The sequence below is a fragment of the Pyricularia oryzae genome, chromosome 3 (assembly GCF_000002495.2).
Source record: "Pyricularia oryzae 70-15 chromosome 3, whole genome shotgun sequence".
Lineage (NCBI taxonomy): Eukaryota > Fungi > Ascomycota > Sordariomycetes > Magnaporthales > Pyriculariaceae > Pyricularia > Pyricularia oryzae.
This window is the reverse complement of record NC_017849.1, coordinates 4,008,705-4,035,162: the sequence shown is the minus strand read 5'-3', so window position 1 is coordinate 4,035,162 and position 26,458 is coordinate 4,008,705. Positions and strand designations below refer to the sequence as shown.

Genomic DNA, 26,458 nt, shown 5'->3' with positions numbered 1-26,458 from the left:
ATCTGATTCCCCCGGGCAACCTGAGACACCGGGCTTTAGTTCTACTATGGTACGGATGGAATGACCGATGAAGCTTCTTTCGCCACAGGTTATGCAATTCATCACATTGTTGCCCAACCTACCTAATCAAGCACATTTTTGAACCGCAGCCTCGGGGAGGTTGACATGCATGGATGATGATGCTACTGTCGAATGCAACTGTCAGTTTGTCAGTGTCAATGCGAAAACAAGGCCATTAAACGAAACTCTTTTTGACCTCCTGTTTCCGAACAGAACTCTCCTTGCTACTTCTCGTATCACATACATGAATCCTTTCTTCCAACACACAAAACGGAATGAAAGGGTCTAGTAGCACAGGTACCCATGGCAAACTGGGTAGGTTGGATGATGCTGTTGACTCGAGCGATATTGCAGGATTCTCACGGCAGAAACGGTGGCTGATCTCGCCCAGATCCTCGGGACCTTGCCTGCCAATCTTAAGCTTACACCTTGGATGCCTACCTTACCTACCAAGATACCTACCTATTGCAAGGTACCTATTTCTTGTGTGGCCAGGGGACTGTGGTGAGAAGCGGAAAACAACGCCATGCTGTACCTCGCAATTTTGTTGACAGAGCCACAAGTACCTATCTAGGCAAGGCATGTATACTGCAAGTTGCCGTGTTCTTCCGTTCTATAATTGTTTGCGTGCCCAAATTTTGTTTTTCTTTCTTTCTTTTTTTGTTTCTCCCTCGCGGGCCCAAACTGCGGCATATACCGCGCAAGACACACGCAATCAAGATCGCAACGGACTTGCAGCCCCAATCAGGCAGGCTGTCAGCAAAAATGGGCCCTGAAAGTCACGTCGTGGTGGGGCTGTATTGGCGATATTGCGGCGAAATGCAGCATTGAGAATGGCAAGAATGGTACCCTCCAACCTCCCAAGCCTCCGTAGAATACGGTGGCGTCCTACTCGAGGAAATGGTAGGTACTTCGTAGCTTGGGTAGCAGTAGAAGTGAGAAAGCCATCCAATATTGTAAGCTCCAAGAAACGGCAAACGGCGCGCCACATGGCGTTGGATCCAACCTAAGCAGAGGAGAGCAGAGCCAGCCATGGCCTGGTTACTAAATTTTTACAATTTGTCTGACCAAACCACCATATTTGTATTGTCTCCCATAATTCTTATGCTCAGATGCTCAGCCTCCGGATGACATGCCCTCCGGCCGCTAAAATGGCACGCGAGTAAATGACTTTTTTCCGAGTGGGCTCTGCGATCTGAGGACCCCAAATTTTCCCTCCACTTTTAGATGCTATTCTTAACAGCCAACTCACCGTTGCATCAGCACTTTATGAGCTCAGCGACGAAGAGACTGCTGTAAGAAACAAGAAATTCTCACAGAAAACAAATACGCACTTAGTAAAAGGTGGGTTTTTGGGTCCTCTTCGACAAGTATTTTGGGCTAGTGTCCATGTGGGTGCGAGGCGACGACGCGGGCAGCTGCGGATTCTTTGATCGATTACCGGTATTTGTACTCCGCAAAGGGCCCAATAGTAGGTGGGGCTCAGCCCTTCGGGAAATCCAATCGAATGTCAGCGGGCGCCAGTGTCAATCAATTTCCAGTCGCGCCCGTCAAATTCTTCTTGACGGGCGCTTCCTGCTACCGCTGTGCAAACGAGCCAAGTTAGGTCCAGCGGCTTCCCAGAGATTATCAACCAAACAAATCTACGACGAGACCAATATTGAAGACAAGCAGGTTGATCAGATGAAGAAAAAGAAAGCCAATTCCCCAAAATAAATCAGACGAAGACGCACACAAAACCCCACCAGCAACAGATTGGGAGCAGCCACTGAGCATTACATGGTTACGGACAAACTCTCTTTTTTTTTTTTTTTTTTTGCAAGGGAGCTGTTTATGATTGACAATCTGAAAACGGTTTGTTGCTTACAGCAGGAAAAGGTGAGGAAATTGCGGCGGGCGGGAACGCTCCGTTTTCTCTTGAACCTGACTTAACTTGGATCTTGCCTGGGGGAGTTCCCGTTCCTGACCCGATCCCTGTTCTTACTATATACCACTAATGTACTATGAGATACGCACCCCTGGTCCAATTTAGACGCGGGCAAGCGGGGCGAGCTAAACTTGGGGTGCCCCACATGGAACTTTTATTTCGCTCCTTGGCTCTCAACTTTCTTCTGTCTTGTCTTTGAACCATCCTTGTCAGAACTGCTCACTACTATATACGGTCTGCCAGGATAATAAAAAAGACAGCTAGGATGCAGGTGGATCTCCTGGGAAACAGTAGAAAAATTTACTATGCAAGGTACTTCAATACCTTTCGAGCCAGGTAATATTATGGGTGGTGCGCAGGGGAAACTAAGTATATTTCCTCCGTTGGAACAAATTCTTATACTGTCCGTCACCAAGCATTCGCCACTACGTGGTAGTTTGTCTTCTTCATTATCCTAGCTGACTGAGCATAGTAGAGAGGCAAAGAAGCGGGCAGATACAGCAAGACTGGGTCCACGGCCGGATTCCGTGGCCTGCCTGTCCGTTTCCAGCCGCTCTAGCATCGTGGTTAATCTGCAGTGCAGACAAAAAAAGCAACCGGCAAGATGGGAAGGGCTGCGCAACAACCCACCTAGGTATGTGTAATGTAATAATGTATCAGTACTAATCATTACTACCATTCTACCAAAGTACGTAGTGCAGTTCAGCAGTGCCCTCATCTGCAGGGGTTTCTTCACTAGGTGTTCTAGTACGAGAACTTCCTGCTTTGTGTTTAATCCTTTTTTTCCCCCCCTTGGGCGCCGCTTTTTGTTTCGAACCACATCCTTCGAAACCCTCCCTCCAAGGTTATTCATCTAATTAATTACCTATTTTCTCAACACATCTGCGCCCTTGCAAAATCACTTCCTTTTTTTGCATCTACATGACAAAGTAGGTGCTACCGCATCTTACCGGCTCTGATATCGAAAACAGAGGGGTTTCTTGGATACATGCTTTCATACAGAAAGGGGACCTTAGCTGCATGCAGAACCACCCCCTGGCATACATACCCTCGTCTGCCCTGATACCCTGAGGCTTGACACCTCCCTCGTTTGTCTCCACCTCAACCCTCCTTTTCATTCAACAACGACAGTCGGTCCCTGCGCAATATCACCCAAAGAGGATAAGAGACAAAAGACAGAAGGAGGGGAGGGAAGTACCCTCATCCCCATGACAGCACTGTCCAAGCGTTTTCCGGAGAAAGACTGCAGACCCGTTACGGAAACCTGGTCTCTGCACTACCTTGTTCTACTTCGTACCTACCACCTTGTCACTTTATTCGCTTGCCCGCTTCTTATTAGACCTACACCCTTTTGACTGTACACACTCCGCCCCCACCCCCCTCCTCTGGGAAGGGCAGGCATGATTATCGCGTACTCCGTACCTTTTTTGATGTGCCCTTTGTAATTTTGTTATGAACAAAACAATTTCCATAAACGATATAAGATCCCTTCCCACCCTCACCTCTTCCACTCCTTCCGAATATCTCCAGTTACTCAAACATCCGAAAGCTTCAGCATTCCTTGCAACCGGTTTCCTTCAACGTCGTTTCCTTCCGTTTACGTTTCGGCAACAAACTAGACTGCATTTATTTCTTCGACCGCGCTCAGGAAGCCCATTCAAAATAGATTTCAACTGGCATAGCTTTATTCCTTTACAGCAACACCGACCAAGAACAAGAGCAGTAGCGCTATTGATATTACCATCAACATAAACAACATTACCCCCCACACATCCATCCACACACCCAAAGTCACCATGTTCTCCAAAACATTGCTGTTCGCTGCCGCGCTCGTCGCTTCTGTTTCCGCCTCGCCTTGCAAGCCCAGGGCCAGCGGTATTCCTCTTCCCGTTCTCCCCAGCACAGGAGGTACGTCGCCAATCGCTACCATTCTTTTTATACCATAGTCACTGAACTAACAACTATCCCCACACAGCCGTTGACCTGCCAGCACCAAACCCCAGCTGCGCTCTGAAGGCCATCGCCGTTGGTCATGGTATCCAGAACTACACCTGCGCTGACGGAAATGCAACACCAGTTGCCGCCGGTGCCCTCGCCGTCCTGTACGACGTCACCTCTCTGTACCCCGGCACTCCCAGCACCGGCTTGTCCAAGGAGGCCTTCAACGCCCTGACCACCAGCACGCTCTGGGGCTCCAACATCCCCCTGAACCTCAAGGACCCCGAGGCCGCCCGCCCTGGAACCCCTGCCTCGCCCAACAACGGCATGCCTCCTTCGTCCTACGGCGCTGTTGTTGCCGACCCCTTCATCGCCCCGGCTGACCTGCCCCAGCCCGACGGCGCTCCCCTCAAGTTCCTGGGTCACCACTTCTTCGACGCCGCCGGAAACCCCACCTTCGACCTGTCCACCATGAACCTGCGCTTCTCCGTTGGCCTCAAGCAGTCTGTTGACGTCCCTGCCAACGCCGACCGCGGCATCCTCGACACCGGTGCCGTCAAGTGGCTCATGCTCAACGACAACGGCAAGGGCCTGGGCAACACCGGTGCCACCTCCCAGGTCTACCGCGTCATCACCGCCGGTGGTGTCGGCGAGGCCTGCAGCAAGGAGGGTGCCGTGCCCGTTGCCAGTGTGCCTTACACTGCCTTTTACTGGTTCTACGCCGAGTAAGAGGGGAAACTCATGCCGATCTTGGCTGTCCTTTTCCTCTATTCTCTTCTCGTCTATTTCAGTAATATGTGCGCAATATCAAAAGCACACCCCCCTAAAAAGCATCTAATGTGGCGTTGGCGACCCATTTTTTTCGCCCTCACTTTCTTCGTCTCTCGTTCACATACACATTGTTCTACTATTTTCTTTTCAATTCGGATCAAACCCTGCTAGTCTTACAGCGATTAGCAGGTATATATTTTTATGGGATGGCATGTTTGTCTTTTTATGTTATGACCGGTTGTTTTCTTTCTTTCGGCTTCGGATATACCCAACCCTTGATAGCACAGGGTGTGAGGAATTTTTAGTTTAAAAATTGATCATTTTCCCCCAAGCAAAACTTGCCTTTTCTGTTCAGTGACCGGTAATGAAATGAACAAGCCTTCTTTCCCTCACCCACTTATGGTCCTGTCCAGGGCGATGCCACTGCAACGAACAAGAGATATATTCACTTCAAAGTCGGCGTGCAATACCAACCATTGATCCTCTTCTTACAATCGCAATCAAATGATTGACACCACGACACTCAAAGTCCTTCACATTTTTGGAAAGCCCCGGACCGTCCGCGCTGACTTGAGCGTATTACGTGATGCACATGTGACATTCTCAAGGAAATATTTATCTCCCTCTTCCAAATACACTTTCACACAGCGACAGCAAGTGTTGCGAGAAGCGTGACAGGCCCGCCGACCGAGGCGCGGCCAGCCCTCTCTCTCTCTCTCCCACACACGCCCCCCCCTTTTCCTCCCTCCCGGGTCCTGGCTGGTTGTTCACCTTGGTCCGGACAGGGTTGGGCTGTCGTTTCTTGTCAGGGTCCGACGCCGCGGACACCTTTTGCAGCCGTCGTGAAAGACCGGGCCAGGCTAGACGCGTGTGGTCCGGATCAGACCACTCGCAACACGAGATGGGGGGAGGGAAAATTTGTGCTGTTGTTGAAACAAAATGCCACCACTCCACTAACCCCCTGACAAGTTCTAGAACTTGGTTCTTTCACCTGCCCGGTTACTTGGGACAAGTTGGCCCGAGTAAGAAAGAACGTCTTGCTACTCGGTTCTGTTTGCGGAGTCCGCGATTCGGAAAGCCCGTCTCGCGGGTCAATTCCGAAGAGGGAAGAGAGAAAAAAAACAGGTTTAACTCACAGCTGGGTTGGGACGAAAAAGGAATCAGTGCATATGTTTGTGTTTGGTCACGACCAGTGCGCAATGAGCCTGTCAAAGAGGAGCAGTCACCAACTAGAACTAGTTCTAGACTAGAGTAAGTGTTAAGGCGCGTATCTCTCCCTAGGATAATCCTTTTTCTTTATATTTTCTTCGATAAAGCAACGCATTTGTTTCCAGCAGTCCTATCCCAACATGGTTCGCACCAGGAAAAACATCACGGCACCTGATAAGTGCTGTTTGGCCTCATCTCGACCTCGAGATTGAACTCGACATCCTACCCTACTCAATGTCCTCCCATTTAACTACTTGGTAAAAAGAGAAATACCCTGGTCAGACCTGTTTTTGCTCCATTGTGGCTATAATCTCATCTTTTGCGTGTACTTTGAAACCCATCCAGTTCAATAAGTGAGAGAAACATTCAAAAAAAAAGGAAACGACTCTGACTCCTTAGAGCACCTAACCAGGAATTTGTTTCGCTGCTGAACTCAAATCAAACAAGTCTTGTAGACCAAAGCAGGCTAAATAAATAGATAGGCTACCAGTTTGCCACCGTCTCCTTGGATAAATGAAAAAAATATATAAAAGAGATAAAAAAAAGAGGTCATCTCTGCCCAGCAGCAGTATCTCATGCCCTCTCCAAAACAAAAACCTGCTCACCTCCTCTGATCCAAACCGCCAGCAAGCTCAGCCTCTAGGTCATTCATCTGACCGACGTACTCTTGCGGGCGCGGGTCCTCGGCCTTCCATTGACCTTGACCGGCACCTGCAGGGATCGGCACCTGGGGAGCGTGGGGTGCACCGTGGCCACCAGCACCAGGGGCGGTGCGCACAAGCTGACGGAAACGGTAGACCTCGTCCAGGATCATCTTGCGCATCTCACCAACGTCCTCGACGACCTCAAAGTCGAAGTTGAAGGTGGTCGGGCAGTCGGGTTCGTCAGAGGCATCGTGCCAGATGTGGAGATACGGGTGCTCGAGAGCCTGCTCAACCGAGATACGGGATGAGGGGTCGAACGCCAGCATGCGATCGAGAAGGTCCAGCGCATCGGGGTTGGCGTTCGGGAAGAGTGTTGGGAAAGGCTTCTTGGCCATGAACGGCAGGTTCCGGACGTACTCCTGGGCCCTCGGGGAACCAATTCGCGAAAGGGTCTCCTCGTTCGGTGTGCCGAGTATATGAAGGATCTGGTTGAGCTGGTCGACGTAATCGCGACCCTTGAAGAAGGGCCTGCCTCCCAGCAGCTCTGCCAAAATGCATCCAACCGACCATACATCAACTGTAGAGAATATTAGTCATGGATACAAGGACACCAACGCAAACACAAATGCGCTTCCTAGCCTGAAAACCAAAGGGGCGCGCCAGAGGGGATACGTACTCGCTTTCGTGTAGCTTTGGAAGCTCAACATAATCTCAGGTGCACGGTACCACCTGGTAGCCACATATTCAGTCATGTAACCAGCGTTCTCCTCAGGGTCCACCGAGAAACCACGCGCAAGACCAAAGTCGCAAATCTTCAGCTCGCAATCGGCGTTGACGAGCAAGTTTCCGGGTTTCAAATCACGGTGCAGCACATTGGCTGAGTGTATGTACTTCAGGCCGCAGAGAATCTGGTAGATGAAAGACTGGAAGTGCGCATCGGTCAAGGGCTGGCCTGATCGGATAATGGCAGCCAGATCACACTCCATCAGCTCTACATGGAGGTTCAAGATGTTAGCAAGATTCATATACACGGGCTCTTTCTTGTCGGCTCAAGACTGTGGCTGCGGTATCCTGCCCTATGGTATCCTTGATGTAATGCGGGTGCATACCTTCATAGAGATAGGTCTCGTTGAAGTTATCTGGGCGGGGTATGTCCATGTCATAGAGACATGTAATCTAAGGCGGATGAATGCGTGTCAACACTTGTCCAGCTATACCAGGCATGATATGCGCCGGCTGATTGGCAGCATCAAGCGCAGGTAATTATGCGAAACTGACGTTACGGTGGCCTCGGAAATGCTGCAGAAGCTTGATCTCGCGCAAGGCGCGCTTGGCTAGGATTTTCTTGCTGAAAACATTGGTGACCTTCTTGATGGCAACACCCTCGGACGTCTGGTTATTAACGGCGGCGCTAGAAAGTGGGAAACAGCAAGGTGTCAGGTGTCAGTCAGGTCTTTAGGAAGCAGTACAGGCGCAACCAAGGCCGCGCCATTGGGCTTTCAGAATGGCGGCCGCGCGACGGGAAAAGTGGAGGATGAAGACAGAAGAAAGTCGTACCACACGATACCGTAGGCTCCCTGACCGAGTTCCTTGGTGACAGTGTAACGTTCGTCCACGATAAAGTCCTGGTTGAACACCTTGAATATCTTGCGGCCCTGGAGATCCGACATGATTGCTGTGGTTGCCTCGTTTATTGCAGTTTGGGGTCGTTGGGCTCAATGAGCTTCTTTTTTCCCTCTCAGAAATGGCCACCTAGGAAAGGATAGGTAAAAAGGACTCGAACAATTGTGCGTCGCAAAGAGGTTAGGCTGCGCAAAAGATCGTTGATGCGAGCAAAGAGGTGCGAGGGGGCGGGGAAGCTCGGCCTTTCAGGGGTAATACAAGCGATGCGCGAGATAAAGAGACTCTGCAGATCCGTCTTCGTGTTAAGACCGGGGAAGAGAGTGGGATGAGAAAAAAAACGGTTCTCTAGAGATCAGGCGACGTGGAACAAAGGACAAAGCAGCACAATATATGAATGGAAAGCCACAGCATACATTCAACAGGTATGTGAGACAAGGCAGGAGGAGCTCGCCTCCGGGTTAAAGATCTTAAGAAGACTACTAAGGGGATAGAAATGGGACCTGGATAGGTACAGAGAGGTAAGGTATTCAAATTTAGACTTTGCCAAATTTGCGAACCACACCATAAGAGAGAGAACTAGCACTAACTAAGAGCTGAGGGGCAAGTCCTAGCAATGTAAATCGTAGTCTCGCGTCCGTTGCAAAGTTGTTTGCTGACCTGCTGGGATGGAGGCGGGGACCTCGACCCAAAAGTCCCCACAGGTGGAGGGGTCCCCCCGCTATCCCTGGCGAGGCTCTCCGGGTTGTAGAAAGTATCTTGCAGACAAAAACAATGTGGCGAGTGACAAACGGGCCGATAAGGGAGCCCGTTCCTGGAAAACCCCCCAAGCCCCCATCGCAACACTAGGGACTCAAGGGACTTGTACTCACTGTAGGCACCTGCCGCAAGGGCAGGCAGCGGCATCGCACATCCATCAAATTTCTGTAGCCGCGCGCGATTCCTACCCAAGCCACAGTGAGCCAGATTTGGAAATACCACCACCAATACCAGCGCGCCAAAATCAAAAATCTCCATTCCAGGGATCTCAAGCCCCGGTCGACACCACCCCTCCAAAAATGTCCATTTTCCACGAAGCGTCTTTTTTGAATCTTTGTGTCAAGTCCCATGTCTTTTTGTCGACCATTCATACACACTGCATCGAGATACCTTTATGCAAGCTCGGTCATGTCTTTGATCGCATCACCCCATTCATAGCAGGCCGCTTGCTTACTGACCAGTTTGACATGACACTGAGGGTGAGAGCTAGTCTCCGTTATCCAGGGGCAAGGCTCAGCAACGGTGGGTACACTTCTCAGGTAGCAAAGCTTACTTACCTTAGGTACGAAAGTAGTGTGGTAAGGTATAGGTATCGTATCCATTTATTTGTACAATGTCATATAAGCTGGGCGCACAGCAGAGTCCTGCCGTCTTACACCCTCCAGAGGCTTGGAGACTTACGATAAATGAAACTATCATCGTTGTACTCGTCATGATTTGATGAAAATAGAAAAATTAACATCAAGATCAGAAAAAAAATATCCCAAAGTCAAGCAACACAACAAGTACTTGTCTTGATCGGGTGGTCTGACAAATGGACCTCGCCCCCATGTCATCCCATGGCCATCTAATCCATTCATGATCTTGGCCCCCTCCACCTCGTTAGAGGGCTGACGTTATATCCTGGCATTGCTGCCATGCCTGCCTGCCCCATAACATGCATGCGGGTGACGGCCCGGCATTTTTTTGGGGGCCAGCATTAGCAGAAGCAAAATGTAAACATTATCATCTATGACCTGCTCGTCTCTATCACGTGCTGTCCAGTATTTTTCCCCCCAGGTCTGCTCTACAGAAAGAAAGGGGGTTTATGTGATGGGTGTTTTCTGAGTGTGTGGTTACAAATTTTTCTTTTGTCTTGGTATCGTATTTGTTTAGGCCTCTTTTTGCCCATTCGCAGTTTTCTAAAAGGGTCTAGTTCTCCGACTCGACCTCCACCTCCGGGAACTTGTCCTTTAGAAAATTCTTCGAAAACCGCATCGCCTGCTCGTAGGCCTTTTCGAAACCCTGGTGGCCACCATAGTAAGGGTCGCTGACTATCTCGGCCTTGCCGGTGCCCGAAAACTCGCCAAAGAGCATGACCTTGGCCTTGGCGTCGGGCTTGCTGCGCTTCAGCCGCTCCAGGTCAGAGAGGTTGGACCGGTCCATGGCGAAAATGTAGTCGAACGTGTCAAAGTCCTTGAGCGAAACCTTGCGCGCCGCGTGCTGGTAGTCTGTGATGCCGTGCGCCTCCAACGTTGCCATGGTCCGGTCATCCGGGCTGTCGCCTGTATGATATGCGCCTGTTTTTTGTTGTTGTGAGTAACCCCGCGGTGCAATTTTGTCAGATGACTGTCGAAATCTCGGTGCATGTATCGACGCAGTCAAAGGGATGGGGAAGGCCGCATCGCCCGGCTATCTGTAATAAAATGGTAACGAACCTGTGCCGCACGAGTCTACCCTCCCGACCCGATCCTTGTAAGGCGCCTTTCCCGTCATGTCGCGGAAGACGCCCTCGGCCATTGTCGACCGGCAAATGTTGCCCAGGCAGCAGAATAGCACAGAGACCTTTTCCGGCATCGTGGACTCCGTCGAGGTCGGCGTTGGCGGTGTTGACGAGGTTGTGGGAAGCCGCACTGGCATTCGTGCAAACGCTCCGCTGCGTGGGGAGGGCGTTGCCCGGTCGTTATTGGTCCGGCGCATGCCTTGTCCGGGCGTGACTCGGCTGATGGCTTGTAGTTTAAGCAAGGTAGGCAGGTAGGTATGCAAGGTAAAGGTGCCCTGGCCTGTATTACCCAAGAGAAATGGGGTAGGGAAGAAAAGAAGAAAAAAATAAAGTTCGGGCGACTATGTTTCACCCACCGCTGCCTGACTGATTGTTCGGCCGGCGGTCCCTCAACCGTATACAAAAGGGACCTGTAGTTTGAGTTGGCATGTCCGAAGCAGTCGGTGTCGTTGCCCAAACTTGAACAAAAAAAAAACTAATACGTAAGTGCGTGCCTCCTATCAACCGCGACCGCACCGCCAGTCTTCCAAGCGGGGGTTGGTTTTTTCCACATTGGTGGGGTGCAATGACGACAGGGGCTAGGATCTACACGGCTGGCAACGGGGCTCTGAGCTGGCGATGTCTAAAGGTACCGTGGGTAGCCAAAGCAAGCTAGAAATGGAACAAGGTAACAACTGAACTGCACCCCTATATTTACAACATTTATCATGACAACGGAGACAAGATGGAAGATATCGAGTGCAATGTGGTGGCGGATGTGGGTAAAAATTGTATCATTCCATTGTGACTTTTCCCTTCCATCCACTTTTGCTCCAGGTTTCTGAGATTGAACCGAGACCAATTTTTCAAGGCAAACATAGCAGCCAAAATCGAGTTCGAGTGCAAAAATTCCACTTCTCTTAGAGTCTGTGCGAGTGATGAAGCTATCATTCTGCCGAATCCTTGAGCCTGTGTTCCGTGTACATTTTCAAATATCATCAATGTCGATCGGTCCCTTGCCGTCGTCTGATGAATCCTCGTCAGAGTCCTCTCCCGCAACCTCAGCAAACTCGAATCCGTCGTCGTCGTCCCTGTTCTCTCCTCCAACATCCGTCTCGTTGATCCTGACGTAGCTAGGCAGCTCGTCTGTTGCGATTGATGCGGTGTTAGAATTAACACTAGGTTAATAAATATCCCATTGCTTGGGAACAACTTACGCTCTTCCTTGATCTTTCTGGCCTCGTCGGATGGGTAGCGCTCGACGATACTGCCCTTGTGTCGCTATTCCACGATTGTCATGTCAGTGTGCTGTTCGCAAAAATCTCAAACCGAGATCAAGAATCGCCGCATACCTCGTTAGGCCAAACCTGCATAAGGACCAAGTCACCGGCTTGCACCCTGTATTCCTGAATCAGCCAAATGTCACATTTTTCATATCCGTAAGCCCAGCGCATCTCCAGGGTTTGTCTGCCGCCTCGTACCATTGCTTCTTTCGGAGCTTTCCACGGATCTGAAGATGCCTCTCAGTGACGTAGAAGCCCTCCTTGTCGGGAGCGCTGCTTGTTGGCACGTTGAAGTCGGCCATGTGCTGTTTGTGGATGTAGCAGATTCCCTTGAAGCTACCGCCGCCCTTGGCTGAAACTATGGTGGCGTACTCTGGAAGACGGGCGGAATCAACAGGTTAACAATCGTCTCGGAGTGGGTATCTATAGGGCTATCGCGTGTCAAGCAAAACACACCATTCCAGGGCTCGTTCTCTGCGTCAACCATGGTGACGCGAGGCATCTCGCGCTTCAAATTGTCGTTCTCATTCTTTCCTCTCCTTCGGTTCTTTCCTCCCTGTGGCGCATCAAAAACCAATGGTCAGTCAAGAGTCGAATACGAGCCGAATTTTTGACATGGGCGTTGTTTGTATACCTTTCCCTTATTCTTAGGCATATTGACGGATGACTATTGGTCTTGGATAGTCGAGATCCACGTAGCTAACTGGTGCAAGGAATTCAAGACGAGCGTTGGTTAAATGATAAATGCCTGGGCAAGTCAAGTCAAGACACAGTTGTCGCGCTGCAAGGCGCGGGGTGGTCTGACTCCCGGTTTTGCCCCTCTAAATGTGGGCGGACAGAGCCAGGCGCGACCAATAGATTGCTTACCTAACAAAATGACGGTAGTATTGTTCATCACTACCACGTGACGCGTCAAAGCAAAGCGCCTGGCATGTGCTCATAAGCTCCAAGCTGCAAGCAGAATCGAATTGGAAGTTCTGAATGCATCGATGCAGATTGATTCGTCTTGAGAATACAAACCGCCCTATCGTTCTCACACGGAGTCCGAATTTTCATAACCGGAAGAACACAAAAGTAAACAAAGGGAAAGGGTAATGTGAAAATAAGGTTGTTTGGGATGAAGTCAGAAGAGACCATAGATGTCGCCGAGGTCCATTCCCCGTGCCAGATACGCCACAAAGATGCTATCAAAGTTTCCGACGCAGGAAGCTTGAGCTCTTTATACCCAAGACACATCACATAGACATACGGAAAATCGGGAGTATAAAAACTCACAGGATAGCTTGACGGCTCAGGCTGTTTTGGAATGTATCGAGCGGCCCTTCCGACATCGAAAGTACGCATATCCAATGTCCTTCTAGGCGATGCCGCACACAAGTCTGACAGCCTGCAGCAAACTGGTCCGTCTTTCACGTCATCTCGCACGGTGCGTTTGAGTAGTAACTTTCCGGTGCCGACAAATCGATCTTTGGATTGCTGGCGGCGTCCCGAAGCGACCGTCTGTCCCGTCCCGTAGCTATATTTACAGCGCTCACCGGGGTGAGCTCATTCGCAACCCCAGCCAGTTCCTCGTACCCTCGTCCCAAGCCATCCTTAGTTGCTCCTGGCACCACCCTTGGCCTCGCGGAGCTCGTCCATCTTCTTCACCCGGAGCTTGAACTCATCGTACTGGCACTTCTCGTAGCTGTGCCTCTCGTTCTATTTTGTCATTTCTCGTCAGTCGCTGGACGCGGTTCCAAGTTTCCTGTGAAGAGCAGCAGCCTGCAGAAGAGGGAATCGTCGGAACAGGTCGGCAGAGTAGGATTCCTCGGGGGGCGCTTGTGGACGTACCTCGCACTTCCATGGCAGGTAGTACGTGTCCTTCCGGCATCGGTTGAGGGGGATCAGGAGGTTGGCGCAGTTGTCTCGGTATGCCAGCGGGAGCATGGCATCACGCATCTCCTCGCGGGTCGCCTCTGGTTGGGTATCTGTTAGCATGCGCGCACCACAAGCCATGGCGACGCGGTCAAGCTCGGTCGGATTTCGAGAAAACGGTCGGTAGCATACTGCGAGGCGGTTCTTCTACGGGGTGTCCCATCTTGATGTGCAATTGACTGTGCTGGGCGGTCAATTGCTGTTTCTTGATTTCAGTTGCGGACTGATTGCATCCTTGAAGTTCAGCCTTGAGACGTGAGCCGAGAGAGCTCCACCGCTGCACGGAGCTGTTTTACTGTCACATGACCCATCACGTGAAATTCATCTTTCACTCGTCGCCATCCGCCAAGTTCAATTGCTTCTCAAAGCCGCGCCAAGTTACAATCATGAATATTGTGAGCAGGGCTGCTAAATCTCAAGTCGACGACTTTTCAAAACTGGGATGCATCCTATGTTTGCCATCATACCTACCTATCTAGGTAGACATCAATGCAGATATCCAAGCTTATACGACTAGTCTAGCTTCAATTATCAACTCCTAGAACTTTGCAAGTGTTCACATAGGTCCGATGCCTTGGGCACGAATGACAGCTCGTCTACGGGAACAAGGTGACCGCCACTCAATACCTACGATGATAGACGAGAACAGGCCGGGTCTCTGCTCGTAAAAGTCGGGGAAGTAGCTTATTGCATGGCCCCCAGACGTCGGACGCGCGCTTTGGCCGGAACCTTGTTACCACCGTCAGAGTCCACTCGACGGGCATCACCGGTGGACTGGCCCATGTCTCCCTTCTCAGAAAAGCACGCGACGCAGCTCCCTTACTCCCAACTCGCTCGCAGCATCTTGATTGTCGTCACTATGCCCGGACTCGCGGACTACAGAATCAGCAGGTGCTGTTTCTGCTGCTGCCCCTTCTAGAAATGGCCGCTCGCCCGGTTTCGCGACGTACGACACCATCAGGCTCACCACCTAGTCGCGCCGGCCCAGCCGGCCTATCGAGCGCTGTCACACTCTCCATCTCGTCACGCGTTACGGAATGCAACAGCCGGACGGTCTCTGCTTGGCCCCAGCCTTCCGCAAAGGTTTTCTATTTTTGCCAAAGTATTGCTGAAGGTACATTTCAAGATATTCAATGCTGTCAGCGGACCCCATGACGAATTACTTAACATTTTATCGCGGATATTTCATGAATCATCCCCGGCAATACTACTTACGAGTGACCAGTAGATTTTGCCAGATTTAGAAACTCTTTACATCTTGAAAGCCGCTCCAAAGACTCCTTGGAGTGTTGTTGCTCCTGCCTCAACCAGATTGCAAAGCGACCACCTTGCTCTTGGAACCTGGGGTGTTTCGAACGATCCTTGGAGGCGCTAGGGACTCCTCGAGGTGGTCGGGTTCACGTTGGCAGGATAAGAGCGAGGGTCCTATCGACTTCGCGAGCTGTGAGTGAACCGGCATGACGTCAACGTCGTCCTCATCTTCATCATCTTCTACCTGATTACTCGGATTTCTGGCGGCGAGCGGTGTCCAGCACCAACTGGACCGCCTCGATGATGTTGCGAACTTCACACAGATATCCTCTGTAACTCGAAGCAGGTCTCGGGGGGCCTTTGTCATGCCAGTGCGTATCTCTAGCAGAGTGACAGGGGAGAGCTGAGGTGTGCAGGACACCAACTATCGAAGGCTGCAATGCTCAAAGGATCCATTCTGGCCAGCAAAACTGCGTCCAGATAACTTGGGGCTCTGTGCCAGGTATGGAAAATGGGGCAGTCGACACCAAAGCAGCCATATCAGGCTCCTTGCGGAGGTCAAATTCCCATTTTTGGCCTCTTCTCTGTTATACAAGTCTTCCCTGGCGCCTACGCGACAGATTCACCTGACACTGTGTGGATCAAATGAGCCAGAACCCACGATAGTTGGCGAGAGTTAACGCAGAGTCTGAAATGCTAGATACGCCAAGCCAGGAGGCGGGGCACTGCAGCATACCTCCTGTGCAGAAACATCGAGCTGATGGAGCGTCACCTCCTCCTTGGCACCAATTCCAAGTACAAGTTCAAAAGAACGGCATGGGATTGGGTGGCAGCCATCTTGCTTGGCTGCGCCTCGAGGGGCCAAAGCTAGCAGATAGTTGCCAGAATGGGCCGCTCAAGATTGAACAACGGACTCTGCAGTCCCCGCATTAATGCCACCACCTTCTGGTAGCCGTGGCATGCTGTTGGTCGTATTCATTGATGGAGTGTTACACGCCGAACGCCTTTGTCGAAGCGATATTGTTCTGGCCCAGAGTATAGCAGAGGATACACATTTTGAATCTGCTGGGAAAGCGGGAGTGTGTTTGGCGAGCTGAGGCTACTGAAGCCCTACAAACCCTGGCCAGCCTTTGGTACCTGTGACTCCTGGTTGACCTACTCCACGTAGTCTTAGTGTTCCTCGTGAGGAGCAGATCCACGAACGTGATAAAAAAAACTCGACCGAATAATTTTCCGCATCAAAGCCGACGCTTCTTGCACCTCCCATGGCCCAATGCAACGAGCGGGAGGGAAGGTTCCCGTCACTGGCACTTGTGTACGGTTTACGCAGCCACCTCTGCTCAGCCAGCCGCAACCTACCACTCAAAGTGCGCCTACGCTGGCCAGTAAGCCTGGACAAGGCAAAGCAGTGGAGAAAATTCAGCAAATGCCTGCTCATGCGTGCTGCTTGTTTTGGCGAAAAAGAGAAGATAGGGGGTACAGGCGTGGGATTAGTATTCCCCCTTGTGTCTTTTTTTTTTTTTTTTTTTTTTTTTTTGCCGGTCCTGTATTATTGCATATTTGCTTTCTTTTTTCTGGAATAACCGACCCATCTCTTCACGAAAATGGAAAGGAGGGGATCCTCAAGCTCAGGGTGGTTGGGAGAGGGGGTAGCTGAGCTGCACCTAATAACAGACTCGTGGGCGGCCTCATACTCACCGGCCGGCAACGGAATAACTGAGCAAGGGTCGTTGGCTGCTATTGAAGATATAACGTGAAGATGAAGAAACTACACCCTGAACCTCGATGCGGTCCATGCTGAAAGCGACGAGAGGGAAAATCCGAGTCGAGGCCATTCGCCGCACCTGCGCCATGTCTGAGTGCGTTTCGTCCCGTGTCTGTTTTTACCATTCTCCGGGTTCTGGGTATGGCTTTTTGCCTAACGTATCTTCCTCTTGGCTTTTTACCTGGATACGATGCCCAATGACAGGAGTTTCCGAGATGGTAAACCCGAGAAAGAGATCAGGGACGCCGAGCCTAGTGCGGCCAGCAGATACAGACAGATGATGGTGTATCGGTACATGACACTACCGGATGGTCATGTAGGTACGCATTCTGTATCTCAATCCTAGGCAGGACCCGGATGCTGACGTCGAGGCGGAGATCAGGCCCATGCCGTATTCTCGCCTAGGATACGAGGGAAACCCCCGAGGGTGTCATTAAGGAGCCTATAATCGATCGTCTCTTAAATATTGGGGAGCGTTTGCAAGAGTGAGTCAAACGATAAATAAAATCGCTCGAGTGCAATTCGTGGCGTGCAACCCCTTGGCAACCAGCTACATGTCCTCGATCCCACACTCTGAGAGCCTGGTCTCTTCGAAATGCTGAACCTCTTCAGCCGTGTCCCTCCACGCCCCCTCCACTATCCGGGCGGTTTTGCACCCTATTCGAAAACGTGGACCAATGAAACCTACTGTAGTAAATTTTATTAGATTGTCCCTCCTCGAGGTTACAACATAACTTGGTATGCGCATATCTATGGTGTCTTGAGGTATTTGTGTCCCTGTTCTCGGAGTGACGGGTGAATTGACCAGGACCTTGACGCAGAGGCAAATTGGTTTATAGCAACCCTTTAAAACAGAAGCAAAATACGTCTCGCCTGGCCATCAGTCCTTTTCTTGATCTGCAGCCTTTTTCTAGAACTAGGAAACAATACAAGCAACGGCGCCGCGTTCCTGGTTCAACTTCTCATCCGGCGACAGGATAGGTACGCAAGAAGATCATATCATGTCCAACCGCGTTGCCCTCTACTTCTTTCCACCAACATGGGAGAATCACCCAGTTGACGGTCGCATCCAACTTGGCAACGCGGTTTCAGAGCCAAAGAATGTGGAACATCCGCTATACCTAGCTGCTCCACCTCTGGATCCCGAACAAAACGGTGAGAAGATCTACTTGGACGAGAAAAAGGGATGTGAGTTCCCCATTGGACAGCGAGAAGGAAAAGGGGCCGAAGCCTGGGTGGGCTTTTTGGACAAGTTTTCCTTCAAGGTCAGCGGCAATAAACTCGAGAGGTTTGTACCTTCTTGCTTGGGCCCTATTGTCATTACAAGACGGTATAATCACTAACAGCAAAGAAAAGCAACGAGGGGCGCTTTTCTTTCCTCGAAGTCAAGACTAAAACATTTGACCCCTCACCCGAATATCTATCCAAAGTGATAAAGCACGCTCATGTCCAGATGTTCCTCAAGCGCAAAAAGACCTTCTATGTCGTCACAGGCGTCAAGGCAGTCTCGGGCGCAAGTGCCACATCATCCACTGCAACGGGAAGCTCCGCGGGTGTTGGGGTCACTGCTGATGCTTTGGGCTCCGATGGACTCCCTCTAGGCATTGGTGCCAAGGTCGAGAGGGAGAAAGAACGGCATGGTGGTTTCAGCTTCAGTAGCAGTAGCGACTTTGTGTTTGCTTACCGGCTGAGAAAGGTCACAGTGAGCAGAAATATGGAGGTCAAAGAGGAATCGGACTACAACAAGGGGGCTATGCTAGGTGATCGTGAGCCGATTACCGTGGAAGATGGGGTGTCATTTGCAATTTCCCACTGGGAGGATGTGGAGCTGAAAGATGAATGGAGCGTCACGACTGTTGTCGAGGGCGGTGAGGAATTACTTTACGTATTCCCGCCCAAGTGATTAAGGAAAGACCAGAGAATTGAGAGGAAGGACCCTCGGCAGAAATGCCGCTCCTGAGTATCGCTGAGACCGCGCCGCACCCCTCAAGGCTGGTGAAGCCAATGGGATGACCCTTTGTGAACTTGATTACTTCATGGCTGCAGTAGCTGCATAATGTACCCCTACATGCATGCGATGTGCGTTAGAAGGTATGTTCGCCCATGACAATCAAGGGGGTGTACGGAGTAGAACCATCCATGTTTGCCCAGACCTCGCCCCGTCAAACGAAATGGAAAATAATGGCTTATGCCTTGTGTAGCCACTCGTCATTTCTTGTTTGTCGCCTCCTTCTTTCACTTTTGTTTCTCGTTCATATTAGCCTCCAACTGCTAACGAGCGTTGAGGTCTTCCTTGCCTCCCCTTGCTTTGTTTGGCAGCATGGCAGAGAATGAATTGTTCCAAGCTGTCCGGAGTAATGACCTTGATAGAGCGAGGCAGCTGCTGCTTGAAAATCAAGTCGATGTCGATTCAAAAAATTCTTTCGGATCTACCGCGCTTATAACAGCCTGCCGACATGGAAACGTAGCCTTCATTTTATTGCTGCTGGAAAAAGGAGCTAATATCAATCTCCAAGATTCTGCTGGATATACGGCGCTACTCTGGGCCTGCCAATATACGGATTTGGAAGTTGCTCGATTGCTGCTTGCATCTGGAGCCGATATCGACGTCGAGAATTACCGTGGGAAGACAGCATACACCGTGGCCTCTAAGCCTGTGAAAGACGAGATCAAGCAGTGGTATAGCACCGAAGGAAAAAAGAAGGCTAAACCTTCAAACGAGGAAACAGTCCAGCGGACGCAGCGGGTGCCGCGGGATAAAGGTTCGATAACCTTGAAAAGCACACAACTCCCAGAAGTCACACCACAGAATGAATTGGAACAACCATCTAGCGCTACATTCTTTGACGATGTGGCCACCGATGGCCGTTCGGTGGGGAGGTAAGTCTTGGTGTAACTATTATGTTTGATCTTTGAGCTTGAACTCACTCTGTTGCCACTAGATACCGCGAATGGAAACAACATTACGAAAAGGCTTACAAAAACTTGTTAAAATTACTGCAACTGAACCCCGACTTGACACCGGTTAGGATAGCTGTGCTCGACACAGGCCTTGACCTCAATCACCCTACTGTACAAGCATCTCCACCTACGGGCCGACGAAACTTTTTAACAGGAGACGAAAACGTATATGACCAGGATGGGCATGGCACCTTTGTGACGGGGTTGCTGATGGACTATGCACCTCATGCTGAGATATTCGTTGGCAAGATCTCAGAGGGAAATGTAGTGGCTGGTACGGATATAATCGCCGATGTGAGTACTGTATTGCCTCGGTGGAAACAAACCCCTTGGGAAGACATTTTGAGACTTGCTAAACAGTTAATTTCCGGGAGCAGGCGATCCGTTACGCCGTCGATAAATGGAAGGTAGACATTATTTCAATGTCATTTGGCTATCCTGATAGTTGGGCAAAAGAATATAAGGCGTTGCGAGACGCACTCCGGTATGCCCAGACAAAAGATGTGCTACTATTTGCGGCGGCCTCCAACGCAGGCTCCAGTCGTGTCAGGGCCTTCCCGGCGAGATCGACGGATGTCATCTGCGTACTCAGCACCTGTGCCCTAGGAAAACCTTCCCAGTTCAGCCCTCCAGCAATTGAGGGTGACGCCAATTTAGCCACAGTCGGCGAAGATGTCGAATCGCTGATGCGTAGCGATTCCTCAGGTCAAGGGCTGCTGACTTGTGTGAAATCGGGGACCTCGTTCGCGACACCAATCATGGCAGGCATAGCAGCGATGTTGGTGAGGTATGTGAGGATTCTTTTGCCAGAGAACAAAAATGATGTGATGAACAAAGCGGTTATGGATAAACTGCTCATCGGAGTTGCTCAAAAGGGTAACGAACACAACAAATCACCTGAATTTCACTTTGTTAATGTGTACCCTTCCAAAAACTGTATCCTTGGGGGACTCGAGAATAAGTACATGCGGTACGAGCTGGGGAAAATAATATCATAAGAACAATTGCGACTAGGTCTACAATATGCTAGTATGTCATGTCGAAATCTTTGGTCAGAGTCCAATTTTATACCAATGCACCTACCTACCAAAAGGTAATGGGTTTCCATAGAACATGGCGATTATGTAGCCCAGGTTTATAGACCACGGAACGCGTCAGTCTGATCCTTATGTGCGTTCCATTTTTTGCAACGAGGACATAAAACCCTGCTTTCGAACGTCGCGGGTCACAAATCCGGCGAAGCTTTCTATTATCAATCTTGCGAGGACCGAAATAGCTGCTAAGGTGGTTGAACCCTTGAACTATTTGGTGCTATGCTTTTGTGTTCTTGAAGCATTGCTCGCTCAATGTATTTGCCACACATTCTACCAGGCAGCAGGGGCTATAAGCTATCCCGGTTCATGTTATGCTACTCCTGTTTCCTCCCCTTCAGCTCTTGCCTCCTCTGCAACTCCCACTTGACCGCCTCATCAACTATCCTGTCGTGGTCCGAGGACTTGGGGTGGAACCCAAGCACATCCCTCAGCTTGCGAGAATCATATGTATGAGAGTACAAAACGTAGCTTATAGAAGTGCTACTAAGCATAGTCGGCGGGCTCACGAATCCAAGCGTAAAGACGCGAAGAATCCACTCGACGCAAAAGGCAGCCCACTCCATCACCCACCCGGGCATCGTCCAGGCCTGCTTCACCGCGGCCTCTCCCCTGGCCGCTTTCCAGAGCGTCCGCATGTGGTGCCAGAACAAGATGGGCGGGTCCTCGGCCACGTTGAACGTCTCCCCTGCGACCTTGCCGTTGGCACGCGACGGATCCAGCATGGCTTTCGCCGCGAGCAGATGCGCCTTTGCGGCATTCTCTGAAGACACGACGCTGACCAAGTTCTCCCCCTTGCCGATCGCCACGAGCGGGACGCCCTCTGCGCCGTAGCTGTCGAGCATGGCCCGCGTGAGCTGAGAGTCGCGGACGCCATACATGTGCGCCAGGGCCAGTGATGCAGTCTTGAGCTTTCCGGGCCCGGTCCCGTCGCTGGCGTTTGCCGCGATCACCCGCCTTGCCGCGAGGGCTTTGCTGTGACGATATGCATCGACGCCGGGGCTGAAGTCGGCATCCTGCCAGGTGGGCTGGGTTTCGTCGGCGTTGTTGTGCGGTGCGCCCGAGTACATATCCACGCTCGACGTGAACACAAAGGCCTCCGTGTGCGGGCTGTCCTTGGCGGCCTTGAGCAGTATCTCGGTGCCCTTGACGTTGCTGACGTATTGGTCGTTTGTACCTGCACTCAGGGTAGGGTAGCTAAAGTTGGGCGATGCACAGTGGAAAATGACTCGGGGGCGTAGGTCATTGATGACCAGCGCCCGTACTTTTTCCTCGTCTGTGATGCTAGCCTTGATGTAATTCGCTCCGTCGATGCGGTTGTGAGTGGTGTCGCGATCAATCACATGCACGGCACCGCTTTCACTATCCTCGAGTAACTGACGGACGATGTAGTGGCCCAGGAAGCCGCATCCTCCCGTGACGAGTACATCGCCAAGCAAGAGCTTCGGGGGTGATGCCATCTTGAGTTCAGCGACTAACTGCGATTGATAGTTGGTTTTTGTTCACTAGCTAGCCGACAATGTTTCGAGAGAAAGACAAACAAGAAAAAGTTGAACCTTCCCTTGCAGGTGAGTCTGAAATAAGTTGCACAGAAAAGAATCCTTGACCGGCTTTCAAGTCTAGATGGGGCTGTAGCCTGAAGGATGCAAAAGTATAAATGCCGCCCTGGATGATGAGTGGAGGCAAGGAGTTGCATGCATGTAATCCAATAGTTGCACTTGCACCATAAAGCGAGCCCGGGTCGTCGGTAGCAAATTCGGGTCGTCGGCAGCAAACTCATTTGTACCTGCTTGGGGCAGGCAGGTGCGTTGTCAGCCAACAATGTCGCATAAGGTTTTGTTACTTTGGCGACAAAACAGCCCCTCTTATCAAAAATGCCCATGTCCCTATCCCCGAACCCCGCTACTTTTTGTAACCACGATAATCTCTCTCTCCCTCCATCAATAAGCCTTGTCCCAACGACCATCAGCCATGGCGGCATCGACCTCGACCTGACCTGCGGGTCGCATCTTCCCGTCCTTTTTGAGCATCCCGACCCGCGCGACGTTGCGTTTGGACCAGATGCTCTTCCTGCGGCGCGGGGTGAACCTCTGGATGAAGAAGTGCTCGTCCAGTGCCTTGCGCTGCCCGTCTATCCAACCAAAGCACAGTGCCAGCTCGACCGCCTCGTCATAAGTCACCGTCCGTTCCGGACAGCTCTTTTTGCCAATCTTGAGCCACACCACGCCGAGACCCTCGGTGCCCTTGTGGTTCTCCTCCAGCCACGATTCCCACGCGGCTGCGTCCCTGAAGAGCAGCGTCGGCGGCGGCGGCGGAGATGCGGCTGCTGCTGCTGGTGCGGTGAGATTTGGTGGAGATGCTGCGGCAATTGTTGCGGCTAGTGCTTTTGCCTTCGCCGAGGCTGCCGTAACCGCCTTTGGTCTGGTCTGTCGAGTAGCCCGCGGCATTTGGGCGATGCGAAAGAACACCCGAAAGCTTGATTGTTTTACAGTCAACCCAAAAGGCCCTGTCTGATAATCAACGATGACCCTGTGATGTGAAAGATAAGTATCCGTAGGAGCGATGTAGTCGCATTCGCTTCAATTGGAGTCCTGGAATGAGACCGATGATTGAAACTTCGTCAATATGCGGTTGTTGTAAATGGAGGAATTTTGAACAGAATTGAGAGTGAATTCTTCAAAATTTGACACAGGCATTCAGCTGGCGAGGCTGTAGAATCATTTTCTCTGTTCTGAGTGCAGTTTTCTTTTTGCGTCTGTCTGACAAAAGAGCCAAGCCAACTGGGCTAGCTTTAGGCCCAGCAACAAACACTCGAGACCTGTAGTCAGCCACCCCCAAGACCAAAATTGAAGCCCTGTCGCTCTTGCATCATCACGAACTGGCTGGATTTGGCCTGTCTCCTTGCCCACCTCTTTGACAAAACATCACCGGACCTATCGGTTGCTTTTGACACAATCCCTTTTGTTTTCTCATTTTTATACAGGTGGTGGGAATCCGACGTTCCATGAATCATCGCTCCTGCTCTTTAGACGCCCAAAATCCGTCACTTTTCATGAACATATTGTCCACCGGGCCAGCATCAAGGCGGCTTTGACATTGGGACGGGCTAGTGACCAGCCAGGCTTGAGTTGTGACTAGTGATGGGAGGCATGGCCAATGCCGATAGACAGTACCAAAAGGTCCGCTTTTGGCCGCCACGCTTGCAGACTCTGTTAGCAATGCCGAACGGCAGATCTCCAAATTCTGTGCGACTGTCCATATTGCCGCGATATAATGCCAAGACCCCAACCAGATGGCTAATCTCTATATTTTCCCGGCCACTGCCCACACACGACGACCACGACGTGGGCGGTACCATGTTTCAGGAACTCACCGACTCTGGGTCGAGGAACCCGTCTACACCCTCCGGGACTTGACTCCCCGATGCAACCTTCCGCAATTAAGGATGCTACCGGCAGTCAAGTTTTTGCAATCAAATAGTGACGTCGAAAACATAATTGGCAAGGGGCTGATGATAACGAGTGAAATATGTTGGAACGCTGGATGAATAAACCGTAAGCTCGCCCACCCTGAGGGAGCTACAATTCCGAGTTGCTATCCATTCTCGTGGAACTGCGTTGCAGCAAAGCTTCAAGCTGCGATCCCTGTTTCAAGGCAAAAACCAGGTCCCTTAGCCGCGTAGTCCAGCCTCACAACCTAAGAGTTCGACTTTCAACATGCATTCGGTCATTTCGAGCGCGGCCCTGGTGTGGCTCCTGGTGGCGGAGGCGGCAGCCCAGAATTGCGCGGCCGTCACATCCAGGTTCCAGCCCAAGATGGGTCCAGGTTACCAAGTGCGCGTGATCGCGACGGGCCTGAGAAGCCCCCGTCACATACGCATTGACTCTGCTGGAAATCTTTTGGTTGCCGAGGGAGGCACCGCAACAGTACGACGCCTGGTCTTGAAGGAGCAGGGGGGCAGCGTTTGCGTCTCGTCCAACACTGCACTTACTCCCGTACAGTCTGTGAGTATATCATCTGTTTCCAGCTGGCTCCATACAAGCATTCTTCGTTGTCCTCTTTGTCTGGGACCAGAAGGTGAGGTGTCAAGTCAGCTAACATTAAGACTCAGACAAACCACGGCATCGATCTCAGCGCAGACGGCAAGACCTTGTACACTTCTAGCCTGGCCAGCGTGACAGCTTTCCCATATGATGCGGCCGCCGGCACTGTGGGCGCCGGCAAGGCAATCATCACAGGAATGAGCATCCAGGGCACACACCCAACCCGAGCTATCTTGGTTTCCAAGATGAACCCGGATGTTCTCCTCGTTGCTCGAGGCTCCCAGGCAAACGTCGATACGCAAACCACCTCGCAGACAGCCGGTCGATCCATGATCAAGACGTTCAGCCTCAAGCAAATCACTGCAGCTCCAGTGCAATACACCGCCGGTGGTGAGGTGCTCGGCTGGGGTTTGCGGAACGTGGTGGGGATGGCCGAGGATCCAGTCAGCGGCAACGTGGTAAGTGCCGTTTTGCCCTTGTTTAGTAGATCGTTCAAGACGCTGACACCAAACCAATAGTTCTCGGTAGAAAACCAAATGGACGACATCCGGCTGGGCGGCCGAGACGTGCACAACGAGAACCCAGCCGAGCGGCTCGCCTTCCACGGCAACCTCAACGACACGTCCAACGCGCAAAAGGGGCTCAACTTTGGCTACCCGTCGTGCGTGCCGGCGTGGGACACGCAGCAGCTCGGCAACAACCTGCAGGTGGGCGACCTGTTCATGCCGGACGGGGTGCCGCAGGCGAGCGACTGCGCGCGCCGCGCCAAGGGCCGCCTACACTTCCCCGCGCACACGGCGCCGCTCGACATGGCCTTCAACGCCAACGCCACGTCGGCCTACATTGCGTTCCACGGCAGCTGGAACCGGAACCCGGCCGACGGCTACCGCGTCATGCGCGTCGACTTTGACCCCGCCACCGGCCAGCCCAAGGAGAGCGCCACGAGCAAGACGGCCTCGATCCCCGTCATGGAGAACACAAACGTCGGCGCCTGTCCCGGTGCGTGCTTCCGGCCCGTCGGGCTGGCCTTTGATGCCAAGGGAAGGCTCTACGTCTCGAGCGACTCGTCTGGTGAGATTTATGTCATTACTGGCGCCTGAATGTGGACGTTGGACTAGCAGGGACCGAATGTGTCCGTGGCATTGATGCTCTCGTTGTCGAGTGGTTGAGTCGTCTTTACACGCTGTCAGTCATCAAGAATTTGAGATTTTGGGACTTGGGTAGTTAGTACAGGACTGTACACGTACTGTACTCCACAAGAAATGGCCAAGCGGGCCCTGTTACACCTGCCTGAAGTCGTTTTTACTGCACGTGATGCCTACTGTAATACCCAATACCAATTTGATTTGATCACTGTTCTGATTCCCTTGCTATCATCTTCCTTTGGTCAATCAAAACAAATGCTTGAACAAAACATTGCAAGTCTGAATTGGCTGTGCGCACAATGGCTACTACGCTGTACAATACGCTCAAAAGAAACA

At 51.5% G+C, this 26,458-nt stretch overlaps 12 protein-coding genes across 12 annotated transcripts; 5 read left to right on the top strand and 7 right to left on the bottom strand.

Moving 5' to 3' along the window:
• Nucleotides 1-902: 902 nt before the first annotated feature.
• Nucleotides 903-1,856, top strand: MGG_16832 (uncharacterized protein; the record flags this gene model as incomplete). The annotated part of the gene is made up of 3 exons (XM_003712391.1): nt 903-963; nt 1,324-1,355; nt 1,405-1,856. 3 exons carry the CDS (start codon nt 903-905, stop codon nt 1,774-1,776), a joined length of 465 nt encoding a protein of 154 aa, XP_003712439.1. The 3' UTR covers nt 1,777-1,856.
• A 1,539-nt stretch (nt 1,857-3,395) lies between these two features.
• Nucleotides 3,396-5,033, top strand: MGG_04944 (uncharacterized protein). The gene is made up of 2 exons (XM_003712390.1): nt 3,396-3,895; nt 3,963-5,033. The coding sequence occupies exons 1-2, from the start codon at nt 3,784-3,786 to the stop codon at nt 4,652-4,654; spliced, it is 804 nt and encodes a 267-aa protein (XP_003712438.1). The 5' UTR covers nt 3,396-3,783; the 3' UTR covers nt 4,655-5,033.
• Nucleotides 5,034-5,859: 826 nt separating this feature from the next.
• Nucleotides 5,860-8,743, bottom strand: MGG_04943 (CMGC/MAPK protein kinase). The gene is made up of 5 exons (XM_003712389.1): nt 8,107-8,743; nt 7,828-7,960; nt 7,659-7,725; nt 7,226-7,540; nt 5,860-7,126 (listed from the first exon to the last, which is right to left on the bottom strand). The coding sequence occupies exons 1-5, from the start codon at nt 8,217-8,219 to the stop codon at nt 6,507-6,509; spliced, it is 1,248 nt and encodes a 415-aa protein (XP_003712437.1). The 5' UTR covers nt 8,220-8,743; the 3' UTR covers nt 5,860-6,506.
• A 265-nt stretch (nt 8,744-9,008) lies between these two features.
• On the bottom strand, nt 9,009-11,233 carry MGG_04942 (phosphotyrosine protein phosphatase). The gene is made up of 3 exons (XM_003712388.1): nt 10,626-11,233; nt 9,486-10,487; nt 9,009-9,414 (listed from the first exon to the last, which is right to left on the bottom strand). The coding sequence occupies exons 1-2, from the start codon at nt 10,885-10,887 to the stop codon at nt 10,120-10,122; spliced, it is 630 nt and encodes a 209-aa protein (XP_003712436.1). The 5' UTR covers nt 10,888-11,233; the 3' UTR covers nt 9,009-9,414; nt 9,486-10,119.
• A 47-nt stretch (nt 11,234-11,280) lies between these two features.
• On the bottom strand, nt 11,281-12,736 carry MGG_04941 (uncharacterized protein). Its single transcript, XM_003712387.1, has 6 exons — nt 12,587-12,736; nt 12,409-12,508; nt 12,151-12,325; nt 12,022-12,067; nt 11,887-11,950; nt 11,281-11,815 (listed from the first exon to the last, which is right to left on the bottom strand). The coding sequence occupies exons 1-6, from the start codon at nt 12,605-12,607 to the stop codon at nt 11,658-11,660; spliced, it is 564 nt and encodes a 187-aa protein (XP_003712435.1). The 5' UTR covers nt 12,608-12,736; the 3' UTR covers nt 11,281-11,657.
• A 554-nt stretch (nt 12,737-13,290) lies between these two features.
• MGG_15118 (uncharacterized protein) lies at nt 13,291-14,154 on the bottom strand. The gene is made up of 3 exons (XM_003712386.1): nt 13,999-14,154; nt 13,783-13,907; nt 13,291-13,650 (listed from the first exon to the last, which is right to left on the bottom strand). The coding sequence occupies exons 1-3, from the start codon at nt 14,027-14,029 to the stop codon at nt 13,546-13,548; spliced, it is 261 nt and encodes an 86-aa protein (XP_003712434.1). The 5' UTR covers nt 14,030-14,154; the 3' UTR covers nt 13,291-13,545.
• A 1,015-nt stretch (nt 14,155-15,169) lies between these two features.
• On the bottom strand, nt 15,170-15,573 carry MGG_15117 (uncharacterized protein; the record flags this gene model as incomplete). The annotated part of the gene is made up of 2 exons (XM_003712385.1): nt 15,170-15,447; nt 15,543-15,573. 2 exons carry the CDS (start codon nt 15,571-15,573, stop codon nt 15,170-15,172), a joined length of 309 nt encoding a protein of 102 aa, XP_003712433.1.
• A 2,072-nt stretch (nt 15,574-17,645) lies between these two features.
• MGG_04939 (uncharacterized protein) lies at nt 17,646-19,143 on the top strand. Its single transcript, XM_003712384.1, has 2 exons — nt 17,646-18,170; nt 18,239-19,143. The coding sequence occupies exons 1-2, from the start codon at nt 17,884-17,886 to the stop codon at nt 18,783-18,785; spliced, it is 834 nt and encodes a 277-aa protein (XP_003712432.1). The 5' UTR covers nt 17,646-17,883; the 3' UTR covers nt 18,786-19,143.
• A 576-nt stretch (nt 19,144-19,719) lies between these two features.
• MGG_16831 (uncharacterized protein) lies at nt 19,720-20,852 on the top strand. The gene is made up of 3 exons (XM_003712383.1): nt 19,720-19,762; nt 19,825-20,137; nt 20,221-20,852. Exons 2-3 carry the CDS (start codon nt 20,054-20,056, stop codon nt 20,839-20,841), a joined length of 705 nt encoding a protein of 234 aa, XP_003712431.1. The 5' UTR covers nt 19,720-19,762; nt 19,825-20,053; the 3' UTR covers nt 20,842-20,852.
• A 399-nt stretch (nt 20,853-21,251) lies between these two features.
• Nucleotides 21,252-22,394, bottom strand: MGG_04938 (C-3 sterol dehydrogenase/C-4 decarboxylase; the record flags this gene model as incomplete). The annotated part of the gene is made up of 1 exon (XM_003712382.1): nt 21,252-22,394. The coding sequence occupies one exon, from the start codon at nt 22,392-22,394 to the stop codon at nt 21,252-21,254; it is 1,143 nt and encodes a 380-aa protein (XP_003712430.1).
• A 480-nt stretch (nt 22,395-22,874) lies between these two features.
• Nucleotides 22,875-23,381, bottom strand: MGG_04937 (uncharacterized protein; the record flags this gene model as incomplete). Its single annotated transcript, XM_003712381.1, has 1 exon — nt 22,875-23,381. The coding sequence occupies one exon, from the start codon at nt 23,379-23,381 to the stop codon at nt 22,875-22,877; it is 507 nt and encodes a 168-aa protein (XP_003712429.1).
• Nucleotides 23,382-23,822: 441 nt separating this feature from the next.
• MGG_04936 (uncharacterized protein) lies at nt 23,823-26,077 on the top strand (the record flags this gene model as incomplete). Its single annotated transcript, XM_003712380.1, has 3 exons — nt 23,823-24,938; nt 25,046-25,435; nt 25,496-26,077. Exons 1-3 carry the CDS (start codon nt 24,651-24,653, stop codon nt 26,075-26,077), a joined length of 1,260 nt encoding a protein of 419 aa, XP_003712428.1. The 5' UTR covers nt 23,823-24,650.
• Between the last annotated feature and the right edge of the window lie 381 nt (nt 26,078-26,458).

Excerpts from the sequence above, each read along its gene's own strand:
- MGG_04941 (XM_003712387.1), bottom strand. The coding sequence starts at position 12,607 with ATGCCTAAGAATAAGGGAAAG. Across the intron at positions 12,509-12,586 it reads TGCCTAAGAATAAGGGAAAG|GGAGGAAAGAACCGAAGGAG; the intron begins GTATACAAACAA and ends GATGCGCCACAG. Across the intron at positions 12,068-12,150 it reads AAGCTCCGAAAGAAGCAATG|GGTGCAAGCCGGTGACTTGG; the intron begins GTACGAGGCGGC and ends TCAGGAATACAG.
- MGG_15118 (XM_003712386.1), bottom strand. The coding sequence starts at position 14,029 with ATGGGACACCCCGTAGAAGAACCGCCTCGCA. Across the intron at positions 13,908-13,998 it reads CGTAGAAGAACCGCCTCGCA|AGGCGACCCGCGAGGAGATG; the intron begins GTATGCTACCGA and ends ATACCCAACCAG. Across the intron at positions 13,651-13,782 it reads ACCTGCCATGGAAGTGCGAG|AACGAGAGGCACAGCTACGA; the intron begins GTACGTCCACAA and ends ATGACAAAATAG.
- MGG_04939 (XM_003712384.1), top strand. The coding sequence starts at position 17,884 with ATGTCCAACCGCGTTGCCCTCTACTTCTTTCCACCAACATGGGAGAAT. Across the intron at positions 18,171-18,238 it reads AGCGGCAATAAACTCGAGAG|CAACGAGGGGCGCTTTTCTT; the intron begins GTTTGTACCTTC and ends AGCAAAGAAAAG.
- MGG_04942 (XM_003712388.1), bottom strand. The coding sequence starts at position 10,887 with ATGCGCCGGACCAATAACGACCGGGCAACGCCCTCCCCACGCAGCGGA. Across the intron at positions 10,488-10,625 it reads GGTAGACTCGTGCGGCACAG|GCGCATATCATACAGGCGAC; the intron begins GTTCGTTACCAT and ends AACAAAAAACAG.
- MGG_04944 (XM_003712390.1), top strand. The coding sequence starts at position 3,784 with ATGTTCTCCAAAACATTGCTGTTCGCTGCCGCGCTCGTCGCTTCTGTT. Across the intron at positions 3,896-3,962 it reads CGTTCTCCCCAGCACAGGAG|CCGTTGACCTGCCAGCACCA; the intron begins GTACGTCGCCAA and ends ATCCCCACACAG.
- MGG_04943 (XM_003712389.1), bottom strand. The coding sequence starts at position 8,219 with ATGTCGGATCTCCAGGGCCGCAAGATATTCAAGGTGTTCAACCAGGAC. Across the intron at positions 7,961-8,106 it reads GGAGCCTACGGTATCGTGTG|CGCCGCCGTTAATAACCAGA; the intron begins GTACGACTTTCT and ends CCCACTTTCTAG. Across the intron at positions 7,541-7,658 it reads CGAGACCTATCTCTATGAAG|AGCTGATGGAGTGTGATCTG; the intron begins GTATGCACCCGC and ends ACCTCCATGTAG.
- MGG_16831 (XM_003712383.1), top strand. The coding sequence starts at position 20,054 with ATGGACTATGCACCTCATGCTGAGATATTCGTTGGCAAGATCTCAGAG. Across the intron at positions 20,138-20,220 it reads GTACGGATATAATCGCCGAT|GCGATCCGTTACGCCGTCGA; the intron begins GTGAGTACTGTA and ends TTCCGGGAGCAG.